Source organism: Grampus griseus (assembly GCF_964374135.1).
Source record: "Grampus griseus genome assembly, chromosome: 4".
NCBI lineage: Eukaryota > Metazoa > Chordata > Mammalia > Artiodactyla > Delphinidae > Grampus > Grampus griseus.
This window is the reverse complement of record NC_138997.1, coordinates 125,144,429-125,163,235: the sequence shown is the minus strand read 5'-3', so window position 1 is coordinate 125,163,235 and position 18,807 is coordinate 125,144,429. Positions and strand designations below refer to the sequence as shown.

General features: G+C 34.2%; 1 protein-coding gene across 1 annotated transcript in view; it reads right to left on the bottom strand.

The window, feature by feature from the left end:
• Window positions 1-18,807, bottom strand: part of BLTP1 (bridge-like lipid transfer protein family member 1) — a gene marked incomplete at its 5' end in the record, with an annotated part of 189,548 nt that overhangs the window by 30,742 nt on the left and 139,999 nt on the right. Inside the window, 12 exons of the mRNA XM_082654038.1 lie at window positions 449-664; window positions 1,234-1,487; window positions 3,540-3,602; window positions 4,135-4,225; window positions 4,894-5,003; window positions 6,869-6,992; window positions 8,250-8,380; window positions 8,575-8,775; window positions 9,562-9,788; window positions 11,632-11,691; window positions 16,996-17,194; window positions 18,291-18,502. Of these exons, the coding sequence (XP_082510164.1) occupies window positions 449-664; window positions 1,234-1,487; window positions 3,540-3,602; window positions 4,135-4,225; window positions 4,894-5,003; window positions 6,869-6,992; window positions 8,250-8,380; window positions 8,575-8,775; window positions 9,562-9,788; window positions 11,632-11,691; window positions 16,996-17,194; window positions 18,291-18,502 (1,888 nt within the window). The remainder of the gene's footprint in view (window positions 1-448; window positions 665-1,233; window positions 1,488-3,539; window positions 3,603-4,134; window positions 4,226-4,893; window positions 5,004-6,868; window positions 6,993-8,249; window positions 8,381-8,574; window positions 8,776-9,561; window positions 9,789-11,631; window positions 11,692-16,995; window positions 17,195-18,290; window positions 18,503-18,807) is intronic.

Here is an 18,807-nt window from a genome sequence, read left to right as displayed (position 1 = left end):
CAGTTATAGCCTGAACAACATTCCAGTTTACTGAGGTCTCTGTGCAGCTGTTTCCCAATCTTTCTTATTTCTTTATGTCATCAAACTTTCAATAACAAGATATCTTTAAGTATTGTACTGTTCTTTGAAACAGAAATGTGCACAATGATGAGAGACTGAGAAATTCATGCTTATTTAAAGAATTCCAAGGATATAACTATTTTAATTAACAAATTTGCTAGAATCTAAATCAGACGTCCATTTCTAATCACCAGAAAATATTATACACTTGTTTAAAGAAAACAGTATGTTATACAAATAAACACTCAAACATGCTAATTATAATAAAATATACTCTTTAAATCTGCATTTTGGGATGTGGTGGGAAATGTTTGTTACAATTAATGATATATAAATAGTAGTTCTAACAAATGAAGTTACTTGTACACCCTTCTGACCAATATCTTACCTTCTCAAGCTTATATCATCATGTTCTTGTAGAAGGGTGGTTGGGTGGAGCACACATTTTCCACTATCAATTTCAACTCGTATATCAAGTTCAAAGTCAATATTTCTCTCTGTAGCTGTGCCACTAAGACTTCTGTTGGCTGGGGCTGTTGGCCAGCGTTCTGTAAATAGCTGATGAACAGCAGCAAAGCCTGTTGCTTTTTTACGAGATGTATGTCTAGAGAAAGAACAACTGGTGATTACATTGTAGTAAACTGGGAAGAGTTTTCAACAAACTATTTTCCAACATGTTATGTGAGCAGTAGTCTGTAAATAAATTTCACTATTTTATAAATTCACACAAATTACCCAACTGGCTCCTACTAATTGAAGTTTTTCTTAAGTTTAATGGAGTCACATTTTATTCAACAACTATGTACTGAGTAACTGTCATGTGTCAGGCAATGTTCTCAGTGCTCAGGACACAGGCACAAGCACTGATATTAAGGAGTCTGAATATCAGTGTATGACCTACATTCTACAACTTGGAGGAGATTTCATTTTTGCAAATTGTAAAATTTAAAATGCTACTTTCTAGATTTTATTAAAAGACATAAAGACAGGAAAAGAAAAAAATAATGCCATATGGAGCTAAATTATATTAGTAAACCATGGATACATCTCCTAGTCTCACTCTGGGTAGGCACGTTAAGATTTTCTTTTTTCTGTAAAAATTAACAGTTATATAATGCTTTAAGCTCAGTTCTAGATTCTAAAATACTGCCTAAGGATCTTAAAGCTACTCACGAGGGTTTCCTGTAAATATAGAACCTTTCCCTCTCATGGTCTTCATCCTTTTCATCCTTCTCGGAATCTTCACTGGTAGAAGACAAACTGTCATCCCGTCGGCCCTCCTCAGGTTGGAAAGAAATGCCTGGTGAAAGGCCTCCTGGAGTTTTGGGAGAACTGAACACGGAATATGATCCTTCACTATTTGAGGAGTAATGGGATGGACCTTCAATGGTTACTGACAAAAGGTCCAGTTCTGTCTCCTCTGGAAACTGAATGTAAAGAGAAAAAATATGAATCAGGTTCACATTATAAACCTCTTTTCCCTTAAAAAAAAAAAAGAAAAAGAAAAAATATACATTTAAGCGTCTAAAATTTCTCTCAAAATTGAATTTCCTCACGCTGAACTGAAAGATCAGCTTTACAAACATATGAAATGATACACCAAAGAAGGAAGCAGAAGTTCAAACCACAGAAAGTCATATCACTGACTCACTAAAAATTAGAGTGAAATTTTACTTTATATAAGCATATATCATCATGTTAATTAGTACATACTGTAATTCTTTAAAGCATGGGTTAATCATGCTGTGGAGACAAAAGAAACAATATGATTAACTTTAAATTAGAAGGGCAAGAGAGCGATTAATGATGGAAGAGGATGCAAGTGTCAGTACAGAATGTACTTTGTGCTTCCAGAATACTTTCTGTGGATACATCTTTTTAAAATGGGCCCCTACTAAGCTGAAGAAAGATGTGTAAATAGTTATATAATTAAATAGCAATCAATCAAACTTAAGAATTCTGTATTTTAAGGCAAATACTTTGTGTAATAAGTACAATGTCACTCACTGAGGATTGTATCAGGAGACCACTGCATTTAAGTAGGTCAAAAAAAGAACAAAAAACAAACTTCTATGACCTTATTTTGATTCCCAGTTTTGAGATTTGCTCACATATCCTTTGAGGGAATGTGATAAGCCTTTGTAAAGTGTAATGTGCAAGGTACATTGATATTACTATAAGATACATAGTGAAATCCTATAATCAAAATTTCAAACATTTGCAGAATCTAGATTTTCTTCACTTTTTAAAAAATAACATATCATTTAGTAAGTAAGTCAGATTTTATCAGAAAATCTTCAACTTTTAAAGCTGTGGTAAGAGTTTATGTAGATAAATATCCCTTTGTTTATATTTATTTTCTATTTAACCATGCCTTAATGATCTATTCTGTAATTCATGATTTTTATACACTATTTTTTATAAACAGCATATACTGCTATTTAAAAATCGGACTTGAATCATTCGAATATTAATGCCTTTAAGAATAACTCAATCATTTCACAGTATATACATATATCAAATAATTATGTTGTATACCTGAAAATAATGTTATATGTCAATTATCTCGATTTTAAAAATACAGGAAAAAAAAATCAATTAGTAGAATCCATTCAATTCACTGTAAAGGACAGTATTTCCAAGTTCATTTTTAGAAAAAAGGACATGTCTGTCAAGCTCATTCTATTACAACCTAATAGTTCTAAAACAAAATTCGGCTTGACTAAATTCAGTGTAACTACGGGATATATATTGAGACTATCTTAAAAGAGTGGGAGATGGGAAACAAATGTGGAATAAGTTCCAATTTTTAAATGTAACTTGACAGAAAATTTCTAGACAATGATTTATATACCTACTATACAGATACAATTTTAAAATTAAATTTTACTCTTATAACTTATATTTAGGGAAAATATGTAGCTTATAAAGGTGTTAACTTGTAAGTGATTGTGTAGCACATTTTCCACACTGTTTTGAACATAATTTTTAATAGATTGCTTTTATACATGCTTTTTTTATACTAGTGACTGAAAATAAATAACGCTCAATGATTAATTTGTTGTTCTGTTGATTCTAGTTTGAATTAGGTAACTAATTTTTTCTTAAAGAAAAGATTCATTTTGTGTTTGAGTGTAGGGAAAAAGAGATTCACTTCGGGATTAGCAAATAACTAATATATTGCAGTTTTTGGTTTATGATTTTGTTGAGTTAATCTGGTGTGCTGATTTAGTCCTTCTTTAATTTTGGAGATTAAATAATTACTATTAAATTATAAGTGAGTATAGAAGTAAAATATATTCATGAAAAAGCTTAGGAAATATAAAGGATGAAAAAGAATTGAAACAATCTTAAACCTTTATGTAAAATATCTTCAAGGTCTGAGTTTAGTATGAAATTAGAGGAAGACATTTTGAAAGCAGATTTTCAGAGTGGTTACTTAGTTTTAAAGCAAAATTTATGTTGTTCTTAAAAAGTACCTGAAAATACCCTTCCCCAGGACAGCTGGACTGTGGTGTACTTCCCCATACCGTTTTTTTCAACTTAATTAAAATAATAAGAAAATTTATAAAAATTAATGAAAAATAAAAAAACAATGATTTAAAAGTAAACAAAAAACAACAAACATTTTAACATTCATTTTAACATGCTATAAAATTAGAATACAACTTTGACGCTGACCTTTTTTACTACTAGTTTCTGATATTATCTCTATATATTCTGAACAAAAATACATAAACAATAAAATACATTAAGTAAAAACATTCCACATTTACATTTGTGTAAAATACCCAGTTTAATGCAGAGTCGAACTTGAAAGAAAAATTATTCAACAAATTGTTTCTACCTACAAGCAGTATGGGGTCTTTATTGTACATGCAAAACACTAACACCTGCGGCATGGCTCTCAATAGTGCTCTGCTATTTGGCAACGTACAGACACCTCAACCATCACAATCCACACTTTCACTGTAAGTAGGAACTACTATTTCTAAACTGCGTAACTACTATAATTTTGTAATTACTAAAAATTATTTAGCACTGTGTATCTCTAACAAATAGTATCTCTCTTACTGTATCTTGGATATTGAAAGTGACTCTGGGTCCAGGAGATGCTGCATCCACCCGGATTTCTGGGAGCTCCTCAGTTTCACCTACTCGAGAACTATAATAAAATATAAAGTTATAAAACATTAATATTCGTGTTCAAAAAAAAGCCCTGGATGTTATAAAAGTCTGATTAATGACATTAACACTTTATTTCTAAATATTTACCTTATCCAAGGATTGAACTTTTGGTATTCCATTTCTTAACCTTTAGCATCTCATAAAAAAAAAGTTCATTGCTTTAACACAAGATTTCCTAAAATTAAGCCTTATAAAAAAGAATTTATACTTACTTTATAGTGTTCATTTACTAGTAGATCTATATTTTTCTTCAATAATAAGTAAAATTTCCATTTTTCATATGTTAAATGTGTGTATAATCACACTTTCTAAAATGACAAATTTAGAGCTGCAGCTACTAACATGGAATATTCATTTCTTTGGATAGTCTATACGTTTACGCATAAACTTGTCTAAATAGCAGTGTACTTCATTACTAAAAAGCACACAATGACTTTTATAATATAAAAGTAGAGTATAAATGAGATAGAGGGATTCCTCAAACTTCTTAGTTTGACAGTATCCACTATTACTAGTTTTACTAATAAGGTCCATTTGCTACCTTAATTTTGTAATTTCCCCAATTAGAACACAATAAATAAGTAGTGACCTTTGGCAAAAGAGTCAGCAATTTTATTACTTGTTTCATTGGTTGAAATATATTACCTTGCCCTTTCCATTCGCTTAAGAGGTGGTCTTCCAGAAGCTGAAATGGTTTTTGATCGGCTGTAACTTGGTTTGTAACCCAAACCCCACTTATCCTTTAGGGAAGCAGCCTAATGAACGGGGGTAGAAAAAGGGTGACTTTAGGCAGTTGTTTACTGTTGTAATATCTGACTTCAGGTAAAATATTCTGCTATTATAGAAGTTATCTTGTCTCCCCCAGGTCAATAACAAGTTATCTTAAATTGTGACTTTAAATGTCACTTAACAACACAGATGGATCAAAGTGCAGCAGGAATCAACTATTCTTAGTCCTAACGTCAATTAGGAAGGCTGTACAAGGAAAATAGGAGCCACCAGCTCGTTTGAGAGAAAAGATTGGGAGCAGGGATGAGGGGTACAGAAATAAGGGGAGAAATGAGGAAACAGTAAGAAAAGAAAGAAAATGAGAATTAAAAGGAAAGATTCTGGGAGAAACGTGAGGGGAGGGGGGAGAAGAGGAGATCAGGGAAGAGGGGGAGGGGGAGGGAGGGAGCGACCACTAATCATCCCGAGTACCCCCCAAGGGTACCCCTCCTGACAGAACTCTTTGTTACAGAAAAGGAAAGGAAGTGGTGACTGGAACACCCTCCTTGTCGCCAAATCCCTCTTCTTCAAATTTGTAGTTTGGGGGGGCTAGATAGTAAAAAGATTCTAATACAATGGAGACTTAGAAAGCAAGAGGACTAAAAGGGAATTGGGGGGAAATACCAAATGAGAAAAATGTTAAGAACACAGATTTAATTTCAGTAATTTTCCTAATCCTCTCCACCTAGTTTTATTTTTAAGTTAATTGCCAATTCTAAACTAGCTTATAAACAGTATGGCAAGCAATATTTTCATTATGTTGCATGGCTGTGAGGTACATAGTGGCAAAACATTTAAACACAGAGTTATGCATTACAGAGCATCACTATCCATTTAGTACTATCAGAAGCCAGTGATGAATAAAGTTGAATTTTATTCCTAATTTAAATAAATAATTTAGAACACTATTCAAATGAGGTCTAGGTGGTGACCAAGGAAAGAAAGTTCAAGCCGATGAACTCTGGATCCCTGCAACCTTTCCACCTTTTCTCTAACCTCAACAGCTCTGATTTAACCAGTTTTTATGTATTGGGGTAACACCCCAAAACCATATTCTGGTTAAAAAAAACTGGAGGGTTTTGCTGACTATATTTTTAAAAATTAGTTTTTCTACTAACAAGACCACCTTGACCCAAAGCAACCTACCTCCATTTGAATAAGTTTTAGAATTATTTTCTACTCTATTTTTCTAGTACATCTATCTATATATTTATTTCAAGTGTTCAGCAATTGGACTAAATCCCAGAATGTGGTAGAAAGTAAGGTCAAAGATAAACAACTTGTCCTTTAAGAGACTCAAATACTAGTAAGGGCAACTAAATATGCAAATAATAAAGGTAAGAATAAAGTGCTGACAGTATGTAGTGGCTAAGAGTAAAATCTTCTGTGGAAAATGGGAGGGGTAGAATGGACATCTCAAAAAATTTCACATTTGAATTAGAGACAAAAAAGAAAGTATGACTTCATGAAAGGCAGACAGAACACAGTGGCTAAGGGCATAAACTGTAGAATTCCACTGTTTGGGTTTGAATCTTGGCTCCACTGGAATTACTGGCTGTATAACCTTGGTCAAATTGCTTGACCTCTCTGTGCCTCAGTTTCCTCATCTTTAAAATGGGGAAAATAATATAAGCTACCACATAGGGTTGTTGTAAAGATTTAATGGGTTATTGAATGTAAAGTGCTTTAAACAGTGCCTGGTACATAGTAGACACGAGATACACAAATCAAGTGTTATCACTAGCAATGGAGGAAGAAAGAGAACAACATAAGTATCATCATAAAATTTCATAAAGTGATAAAATGTTTACATAGTCTACTTTAATAAAATTCTCCTTAAATGTTTACTCACTCGCATACTGGACCTCCGTAATTTTTTACGAACATCTCTTCTAATATCATTCACAGCAACAGATTCTAATTGTTGATAACGTTGAATTTCCTGGTTTATGGTTCCTTCACTTGCACCTAGTTTTCTGGATAAAAAACAAATATGGCAGTTATTGTAATGAGGTAACAAAGTAAGAGTGATTTTTACTTGCTCCTTTTAAAATTCTCTATCAGAATATCAAAGATTATGTATGGACAGGCCAAAATCCTGCATAAACTTAATACTCATATCTGGCAAACTGTAAAAAAAAAAACTTTCTCTAATGTTTTAGGAAATGGTTCTTATCCATTTCTACATCAAGAGTCTCTGTGATAATCTCAGGAAAGCTATGGAACCACTTAGCAGAATAGTATCTGTATGTAATATTTTACATATAATTTAAGCCTCAGGTAAGATTTTAGGGGGGGAAGTATATTTTGCTTCAAGTCAGTTTTCCCCTGATAACAAAACTCAAACTGTAATGTAAGTCAACAGGAAAACGTGAATCACTGTATCATAACTGATTTTACAGACAAGTTTTTAGCAAATACCTTTCACTGTACAATGTATACATTTCTGTAAAATCCTCGAATGCAAAAAAACACAGATACAGGAGTACAAAGATTAGAAAAGATGAAGTATGTTTTCCACCTTTGGGGAAAACAAAAATTTCAGTTTGGCAAGAAGAATATTTAGTCTTACAGAGCAAGTATTACCTAGTCAGTACTATTTAGCAGGCTACAGATAAAGAAAAAAATGACTTCCGCCTACTCCCCCCTCTTGGCTCGCCCTACCCTCACCTCAGTTCTAGTGAACTGCTAATACAGGCAAGCAAAAAGCATGAAGTTTGAATTCAGACAGACACAGGTTCAAATTCCAATTCTTTAATCTCTCCGAGCCAGTTTTCTCATCTATAAAGTTTGGATAATGCCATCTAATCTCATAGAAATGTTGTGAGGATTAAATTGAGATAACACGTCAGAATCACAATAGGTACTTAATAAATTCTAAATTTTCTTCCTCTCTCAAAAATTTGCATTCCAAAAATACTGTTAGCAAAACACTCATATTTACATACGTATGTGAAGATACATGTATATACACGTAGAGATGCATATATGTGACATAAAGTCAGTCATAAACTTCTCAGAAATGGGGAGCTGTGATGAGCACTAGACTAACATTTCTAACTTTATCACTAATGAATATATGATCTCAGACAAATCACCAAACTTTTCTGGACCTTGGTGATCTCATTTATAAACTAAATGGGTTGTACTGGCCCCAATCCAGTTTCCTTCACATTTAAAATCTATTCTATTATTAGGGAATACTATACTAAATTAAAAATCATTATACATACTTAAGATCATCTATTACTTTGGCCTGTTCATTCAGTTCTCTGATATCCACTATACGCTTCATAATTTTTCTTCCTCTAAGTTCTCCTGGCTGGCTACAAGATGCTCCTTGTCTTCGATGATCTACAGCTTCCTGAAAAATCAAAAGCATGTCTGTCAGTAACACCCTCAGGTCACAAAGCAAATCTACCCTATCACAGAAATAACACCTTAAATCAAAGGAAGCATGCAAGAATCAAAGCCATCTATATTAAGTAAGATGATTGGAATTCTCCAGTGATTCAAACCCCTTCATTTTCATAAGGAATCCATTTAGTTGCTACCTACGTTTCCCCATGAGTGAGCTCTGCATGCTTTCAGATGGGACTGGCTAGACTGAGGGGAGGCCCACATCTCTGGGTTACACAGATACTCTGCAGGAACAGAATAGCGCTGATGTGGAGGCCTCAGGCCTAGGAGGTGATTTACAAGTCGTTGCCCAAAGGTGAGCTTGTGGCCATCTCCACTTACTGAACTTTCCTCTGAACTCTAAATGGTAAACAGTAATGTTAATTTTTAAAAAATTTCTTTCCAAGAACAAAACTATTTCATGATACAGTAGTTAAAAGATGTTTCAAAAAATTTTTTACGTTGATAATAGAATGAAAGCAGAGAGAAACTTTCTTTTTAACTAATAAATAATAAGTTTAACTAATAACTAATCAATCTGATACTATAGAATATGTACAGTATAAATGGAAATACACATTTTTAAAATGTATACTTTATTTTGTGTGGGTGCACTTTGCTTTTGACTTTCATTTTTGAACATCATTATTGAGATAATTCACATGCCATAAAATTGACCCATTTAAAATGTATAATGGTTTATAGTGGTTTTTAGTATAGTCACAAAGTTGTGCAGCCATCATCAGAATCTATTTAGAACATTTTCACCGCCTCCCAAACAAAACCTCATAACATTAGCAGTCTCTTCCCATCCCCTCTCCCAACCCCCTAAACTCTCCCAGTCCTAGGCAACCACTGATCTACTTTCTGTCTCTACAGATCTGCTTGCACTTTGCTGTTACTGTTAACATGTTACCTGTAGGTTAAGGCACAAGTTGGTTGACAGCCGTTATGAAACAAGGAATTCAATTAAAAGACAATATTATGGAATTAAAAAAACAATATTATATAAATGTAGACACAGAGGACCACCACTCCCTTCCTTCCTCCACAATTAGCAACTACAGTAAATAACACTGACCTAATAATATCCCTTTCTCAGGGTAAAAGCCAGTCCTGAAAAAGTCTAACTGTGAGTTTACTTACAGTATGGATAGTGGGAGACATAGTGTCAACTTCATCTTCATCTGACAGGTCAGCTATGTTCACTGAATTTAGATCGGCAATGTCATCTGTGTCCTCCTCTCCTGTCAGTGTTGTAAGGGTATTGCCCAGAGCGTTAAGTCTTTTGCCAATGTTAGGATCCATGTGGACATCGATCCCACACATTTTCCACAATACATTGAGTGTCCAGGTTCCAGCACTACTACTTTCTGTTTAAATAAAGAAGTGACGTTTTTGGTTAAGTCTTGAGTATAGAAATTTAAATAATTCTACATTCAGGGAATAAAGTGGATGATGGCCCTGTGTAATAACTAATGTCTCTCACAGGTAGATCTGTCAGAAACATGAGACTATGGGATTGATTCCCCTATTGTATAGGGTGCACCTACTGTTCCTCTGTTTTCAGCACTCTTCTTTCCCCATGTGACCTATGAATTCCCTCCTCCCCTAGCCCCCTAGCTGATCTACCTTCCCATGACTATAGTAGGAGAACTGGCACAGCCCTCCCTCATTAGCCAGAATTAATTAGATGATTAGTCTGAGTAAGGGTCAAAGTTGGAAAACTAAGAATCCTTCCCTGGACTTGAGAAAAGACCGGTCCTTCTCTAGTGACTGAGGGGCGGGGAATGAGGCTCATGAGCTGCTCGCAGCCATGTTTCCTGCCATGTTTCAGGAGGTCAGCAGTAAGCACAAATGAAGCAGCCGGAGAGAAGCAAAGACAAGAGCTGGAAAGAGCCCTGGTGACAGCTGGGATCTTGTTTCCAGTAGTTCCTGAGGGCCCCTGAATTGACCTGGTTCCTTCTCTTCACTGAGATAGCCATTCCTAAGTTTAACTGTGATCTGCAAATGTTCTTTTAACAAGTTCCCCCTTTTAGTTAAGCCAGTTTGAGTATGTTGTTGTTGCTTATAAACAAGACCCCTGACAAAGACTTTTATGTGACCTTCCTCCCAATATGTATGTTTACCTCAGTTATCACCTTTTCCTTCTAACATTACTGCTGGAAATCTCCTAACCTTTTCAGTTCTCTGTCTGTGGGGACTGCAGCCCTTGCTATTTTCTGAGACAGTTTACTTAGGATGAGCACTGAGACTAGGTTTTGGAGGACAGGAGGAAGAGTAAGGAGGAAAGGAACTCTGCTCATTTAATCAGCTTCTCCCCTCTCAACATTTTAAGCGCTCTTAAATAAACATCTCCATTTATCTTACCCTAGTTTTATACCAGTAAAAATAATAAAAATTTACACTATGCTGTCATCTTAGTTAAGACAGATTATTACTTCTATGGTTATCTCCTAACCAGTTTCCTAGATTTTTCTCCTCTCTAATCCTTGAAAGTGTCCCTTTTGATACTGTCACATCTGCTTTCTTGCTCAAAAAAACTCAATGGCTTTCTCACTGTCCACCAAATGAAGTCCAAATTCCTTAATTTGGGATTTAAGATTTTTCTCATCTTATTTTCACATAACTCTATTCCAGCCAATTTGGACAACTCTAACTAGACACTGTGTTCTGACATCATGACAGGAATTATTCTCTCCGCCTGAATTTTCTCTATTCATATTTTCCAGTTTTTGCTTAAGAAACAATTTTATCCATCTTTCAAGTCCTTGTTTAAATGCTTTTTCTTCCATAAAGCTTTCTCTCATTCCAGTATCCTTTGAAATTTAGAAATTTTATCTCCCTCCTGTAAATTTCATTAGCAATTGGAATTTTATATATTTTTTGAACTTATCACTTATTGCAGTTTAGTTATGCTGCAGAGCTGTAACTACCTTATTAGAATTTAAACTTATATGGCATAGAAAGTATATCTTATTCATCTTTGTCTTTCCCAAAACATTTTGTAGTGTATCTTGTACACTGATGGTGTCTAATTAATTGTTAGATAAATAAAAATATGCTAATATTATTGCAAAATAGTTTTTAAAAATTAGGGAATACCAGAATGAGTTTAGTTAAAAGAGCCTCTAATATAAAGGCAGGAAAAATGGATAAAAAAAGCAGAATTCTACCAGATATATATAGCAAAATTAATACCAAAGGTGAACTTACCAGCAGCTGCTTGTCCTGTAGTCCTGGAACATACTTCATAGGTACCATCTGGAACTACACCTGCACAAAAATCAACCCCAAAATAAGTTTCAATAAAATTATGCTTGTGATTAAATATTACACTGAATTTTTTCTTCCAAAAATGATTACCTAAACAGGATTACTAGCCTCTCTAGGTTTCAGTTTCTTTTTTTAAAATTTAATTTATTAATTTATTTATTTTACACAGCAGGTTCTTATTAGTTATCTATCTGATACATCTTAGTGTATTAGGTTTCAGTTTCTAATCTGGAGAATGAAAGGGCTACCTTAGATGACTTATGATGTCTATGTCATATCTCACAATATTTTATTCTTATCGATTTTAAGAACTAAACTGCATACACCTGAAACTAATATATTGTAAATCAACCATACCTCAATAAAAAAAAAAAAAAGATTTGACTCCAGTTTTATCTTTACATTCTGCATGTGATTTCCTTATCTGAGTGACAATACCTGGCCAACTCTGAAACTCTAGTTTCCAGATGCTATGACAATTTGTACCATCATGAGTGAATGGCACTTTGAGAATGCAAATAATTTTTAAATGATTTTTTGATAACTAAGAACTGCCACATTAGGTCACAGACATGATTCATCAACCTTGTCTTTTACTTTGACAAGGATCATTTTATGAGGGAAAAAAAAAAGATTGCCTGCCATGATGTCAACCTCATAAGGTCAGCCTCCTAAGGTCATGGACCTATCCCCAGAACATATCTAACTTTAACTTTGAAACATTTACTACTTCTTAGCTTTAATCAGATAATTTCAGCTTTTTTAAGAGGTTAATTAAATCAACAAAAGACATACCATCCTTGAAATAACTTTTAAACAAAGTAGAGCCTAAAGATAGAATTAAGACCCTTTCTCAGTAATCCTTAATGGAAACCAAATTTCAATCTAAACCTGACAGTATATATACCGTAAATAAAATGTCCTTTTGCAATTCATTCCATATTCTAAACTGGTATTCAAATGTTATGCAAATGTGAGTTGTAGAAATACTACAATTTAGGGACTTCCCTGGTGGTCCAGTGGTTAAGACTCCATGCTCCCAATGCAGGGGGCCTGGGTTTGATCCCTGGTCAGGGAACTAGATCCCGCATGCCACAACTAAGACCCGGCACAGCCAAATAAATAAATTAATTAAAAAAAAAAAAGGAAATACTACAATTTATTTTGGGAGAAAGGGTCTATAAATGACAATTTCTATTATGTATTTTTTAAGATGGTGCCAATAACTTTAAAATCTAAATTATATTTTTGAACCATATGGTACTTGTGCCTCACATACAAATTATAAAAAAGAATTAGATCTTGTTTGGGGGTAAAAGATTGCCTAATTCACCTTTAATGTCATAGTTATAAATCAGAGCAAAAAAAACCTAGACTACCCTTTCAAATCTTAAGACTGCTAGAATGAAAAGAAAAGCTTCTGAAATTGGAGTAATAAAACTAAGGCCAAATGAAAGTAAGAAACAGTAAATTTAAAAAGGGTAGAAAACATCGGGGACTTCCAATCCCAAGAAGTGCTAGAGAATTTTTGAATATTAAGCTAAAAGAAGATTATATAAATTCATAGAATACAGAGGTATGATGAATTAATAAGGAACATTAAAATTCTTAGGAGTAGATCTGAATCCTGAAAGTGAGAAGTAGGAAACCAACTGGGCTCTTTCCCATTGTACCTGTCATCTCTGAGTTGGACCAACCAGAATCCAGGATGGCAGTATTCCTGCTGTGACAACCAAATGCTGCTACCCAGGTGTTAGCAGAAAGCTTGGAATTTTTCAAACTTCTAACGGTTTAGTTTTTCTAAATACATGTTAAAGAAAAGCGTCTAATCTTTACTATTTAAGGGGTCCATGGAACCCTTCCTATAGATTGTCCTAATTTTTATTGCACTTCCCCCCAAAATATTATCACCTAGAGAGGAAATTACACCACGCTTTTTTTTTTTTTTGGCCACGCCACTTGGCTTGCAGTCTTAATTCCCCAACCAGGGATAAAACCTGGGCCCCGCCAGTGAAAGCGCCAAGTCCTAACCACTGGACCACCAGGGAATTACCGACACAGGGCCATCTTTTTTCTAGGGCATGATTTTTTTTTTTTTAACATCTTTACTAGAGTATAATTGCTTTACAATGTTGTGTTAGTTTCTGCTGTATAACAAAGTAAATCAGCTATACGTATACATATATCCCCATATCTCCTCCCTCTTGCGTCTCCCTCCCACCCTCCCTATCCCACCCCGCTAGGTGGTCACAAAGCACCCAGCTGATCTCCCTGTGCTATGCGGCTGCTTCCCACCAGCTACCTATTTTACATTTGGTAGTGTATGTATGTTCATGCCACTCTCTTTGTCACAGCTTACCCTTCCCCCTCCCCGTGTCCTCAAGTCCGTTCTCTACATCTGTGTCTTTATTCCTGTCCTGCTCCTAGGTTCGTCAGAGCCATTTTTTTTTTTTTAGATTCCATATATATGTGTTAGCATACAGTATTTGTTTTTCTCTTTCTGACCTACTTCACCCTGTATGACAGACTCTAGGTCCATCCACCTCACTACAAATACCTCAATTTCATTTCTTTTAATGGCTAATATTCCACTGTATATATATGCCACATATTCTTTATCCATTCATCTGTCAGTGGACACTTAGGTTGCTTCCATGTCCTGGCTATTGTAAATAGAGCTGCAATGAACACTGTGGTACATGACTCTTCTGGAATTATGGTTTTCTCAGGGTATATGCCCAGTAGTGGGATTGCTGGGTCGTATGGTAGTTCTATTTTTAGTTTTTTAAGGAACTTCCATATTGTTCTCCATAGTGGCTGTATCAATTTACATTTCCACCAACAGTGCAAGAGGGTTCCCTTTTCTCCACACCCTCTCCAGCATTTATCGTTTGTAGATTTTTTTGATGCTGGCCATTCTGACTGGTGTGAGGTGATTCCTCGTTGTAGTTTTGATTTGCATTTCTCTAATGATTAGTGATGTTGAGCGTCCGTTCATGTGTTTGTTGGCAATCGGTATATCTTCTTCGGAGAAATGTCTATTTAGGTCTTCTGCCCATTTTTAGATTAGGTTGTTTGTTTTTTTGATATTGAGCTGCATGAGCTGCTTGTACATTTTGGAGATTAATCCTTTGTCAGTTTATTCGTTTGCAAATATTTTCTCCCATTCTGAGGGTTGTCTTTTCGTCTTGTTTATGCTTTCCTTTGCTGTGCAAAAGCTTTTAAGTTTCATTAGGCCCCATTTGTTTATTTTCATTTTTATTTCCATTTCTCAAGGAGGTGGGTCTAAAAGGATCTTGCTGTGATTTATGTCATGGAGTGTTCTGCCTATGTTTTCCTCTAAGAGTTTGATAGTGTCTGGCCTTACATTCAGGTCTTTAATCCATTTTGAGTTTATTTTTGTGTATGGTGTTGGGAGTGTTCTAATTTCATTCTTTTACATGTAGCTGTCCAGTTTTCTCAGCACCACTTATTGAAGAAGCTGTCTTTTCTCCACTGTATATTCTTGCCTCCTTTATCAAACATAAGGTGACCATACGTGCGTGGGTTTATATCTGGGCTTTCTATCCTGTTCCATTGATCTACATTTCTGTTTCTGTAGGGCATGATTTTTAAGTGATCTGTGAAAAAAAATCCTAAGGCATAATCCTACTTTTCCTTATTTCTCTGCCCTAAACTCAACTCTTTTTTTAAAAAAATTGTCAGTTATATCCAAGTATACTTACTCCTAATAAAAACTACACTAATAAAAACTACAAAATAGTAAACTAATTGGTGAATCTGTAATTTGGAATTCTTTTATGTCAGCAAAACAACTACTCTACTCATCTCATTTGCCACTCTCCCAAAACACCAAACAATAAGCATGTTACAAAAACAAGTCATTTGATACCCTCCAAAACCCCAAATAAATTATGATTATCGCAATTATCAGCATGTTAGTGTTCTACTTTGCTGGTATAATATCCACTGAGGTGCTGAGTTATTGTTTATATTTTTTAGTATGTGTTTTTGACTTTGAGTCAGAGGCATATTTCTTATGCATTTTCCCTTTGTTTAAACTGCTAAGGAAATGGTATCCTTCCTTGCTTCCAAATATATTCTATCCAGTATGACTATAATGATGGCAAAATGTCATCTTAATAAAAATCAATAGGTTTAAATTTATTTTAAGGAAAAAAACACACAAACAAAAGACAGTTATGGTGACTTTTTAAAGCATATATAAGAACCATGTAAAATGATTACTTGTAAAAATTTCTGATGAAGGCTAATTTTGGTCTTTTGGGTATTAGGCATGAGTATTTTGATATCAAGTCTTCTTAATAACCTGAAGTATTTCAAAGAAATCCTAGTATTTTACCTATGAATTATCTAAATGCAAAGCATTCAAAACCAAAAAATTTTACCTAAAATTTTAGCCAATATTAAATGCTAAAACTTCAATTTTTGATATAAAAACACTCAAAAGTTCTCCCAATACTCAAAGAAAACCCAGAACTGGAAAGAAGATTTTCTTCCAGTGAAGAGAGGAAAAAATTGCTAAATAATGGCATACCGCCTTCTGAAAAGTAATTAATTTTGTTTTACAGATTAGCTGAGGAATTTTAGTCCACAACCTTTAATTCTTCAAATATAATTTTTCTTCATTATTAAGATTAATGATAACACAACATTGTAAAGCAACTATACTCCAATAAAAATTAATTAAAAATAGATTAATGATGCTTTATCAACTCTGCTGTAATATTTAAAATAAAAATAAATCCCTGTACCTTCAAAATAGCATATAAACACAGCTTTAGTTATTCACAACCAGAGGAATAACTAAAGCTGTGTTTAATGGGGCATAATAGAATCAGAGGAATTCACACAAATTATACTCTGTAAACTACATTGTGGACTTATTTATGGCTGGAATCCCTGCTCCCGGTTATCCTGTATTATGTTATAGGATGAACTGGATCTTACACATTTACCACTTTGTTTCAAGATCCCCACAGAACAAAGACACTTTGCCTGGTCATTAATGAATCAATTACAGGAAAAATCAGGGAGTGAGCAAACGTTCAAATGTTGTACCATCAAAAAGAATACCTAGTTGGTTTACTTACCCAAACAACTGAAAGCTGCAGTTTTTCACAAATATGTTCTGATATGTTTAATTAGAAATAGGCTTTATGTCACAAAGTCCAATAACATTCCTCTATATGAACATCCTTCAGTTTTACTTATGAAGACACTGGGGTTACTTTTTAATTTTAAAAAATTCAAAACCTCATACAGAAAATAAAAGATACTCACAGGCATTCATCACTAGGTCCCCACGAATTTCTGGTTTCCAGTCATCCCATGATGTCTCAAAGCCATCAGCAAAACGGATACAAAAGTTTTTGAAATGCCCTTTACTAACTAGAGATTCTGAAGAACAAGCAGTGATGAGAGTACTTTCAATGGTCAGTACTAAAGCAGAACCAGTGTCAAGGTCTCCAGTGTGATTAGACTGCAAAATATATTAAAGAAATGAGACAAAAGGTGACAACTTTTAAAATTTGGAAACCTCACAGGATTCATAAGATCAAACATCTAGAAAGGGTCAACCCTAGAGAGCTTCATTAAAAAGCAGTTTAGAAAGATGCCTACTTTTAAAATTAAATTGCTCATGTGAAATGCATTGCCATGTGCATTTTTTTAAACTAAACTTGCAAAAGGCTAAATATCTGTTCTTTTTATCTCAAGCCTTTTAGTTTGTGGGGAACATTTTCATTTTGACAACCATCCCTGGTGTGTAAGGCCTTCCTGAGCTCTGTCCATCATGTCATTAAAATATTATCATTTTTGAACTCCTGAAGCACAAACATACCATGTTGCCAATCCTCAACTCAGAGTTTTTCTTAACACTGTTTTGCCAAACAAAATACTTAAAGATAAATTCATTCAACAACTGGTTACAGGTTAAGGTATATTATAACAGTAAAATGTAGACCTCTGTGTTTGTTATAACTGTAACTTCTTAGCCTAACAGGGGGTTCACAGCCTTTTCCCTCACACACATGTGCATGCAAATATGTATTCCTGAGAACTGGTCCTAAATCACAAAGAGTAAATTTTTGCTTTATCCAGTACACATAACTTGGAAGTTTTGTTACCATTAAATATTATAGTTTAAAAGAATTTTGAAATTCCCTACCCCGTTTTAGATAAAGTTATTAAACATTATTATATAGCACCCTTAAATATCCTTTGTTTCTATTTTATTATCAAGTGTATGCCAAAGATGTCTTGGCTAAATACAAAACAAATAAAAAATTTTGAAAACTAAGCTGCTTATTTTCCAAGGTAAAAATTAAGATTTATTAGATGGGTGTCAATCTCATTACTATTATGAGGCATATCAGAATGCTTCAGAGAAACGTCTCATGAAATTGATATTTAATACACTGTGGATAAATAACGGTTGAAGGAGTTCAATCTTAATTGCTATCTACTAAACTCAAATTATAAACTGTTATCCTGAAAAGCTTATACTCTATATACATAAAAATGGTTTCTAGAAATGTCTGGCTCTTAATCTTGGACTGTGATTCGATTTTTTATACCTGTGCAGTATTTGTGATAGGCAGGCAAATTCCCAGATCATTCACAGTGAGCTGGAGGAAGAGAGTCCCAAACGCCTGGGCTGACGTTTGCTGGATACCAGGCAACATATCTACCACTTCCTTTGTAGCCATATGAATATCTTTATGTAAAGCCATTCGTTGTTCATTCCAATTGTCATAGGCAGCCTTATAATTCAGCCAAAACAGCACAGCTTTTGATAATTAAGACAGGGCAGAAGGAAAATTAAAATAAAAACTGTAAAGCTATATGGCAAGTAAACCTCTAGAGCTGCAAAATCCTGTTGATTAATAAAAATTACTCCCAGAAAATTGTAGCATTAGAATTTGAAAGGATCTAAGAGGATACAGTCAACTTGAGAAATGAAAAAAGCAGAAAGCAGGCGACTGCAAAGTGGCAAAAGAAGAAAATCCAGGTCCATTCATTCATTCAATGAATTAGTTGTGAAATACCTACTATATATGCTAGGCATTGGCATGGAATAACAAACGAAAACAC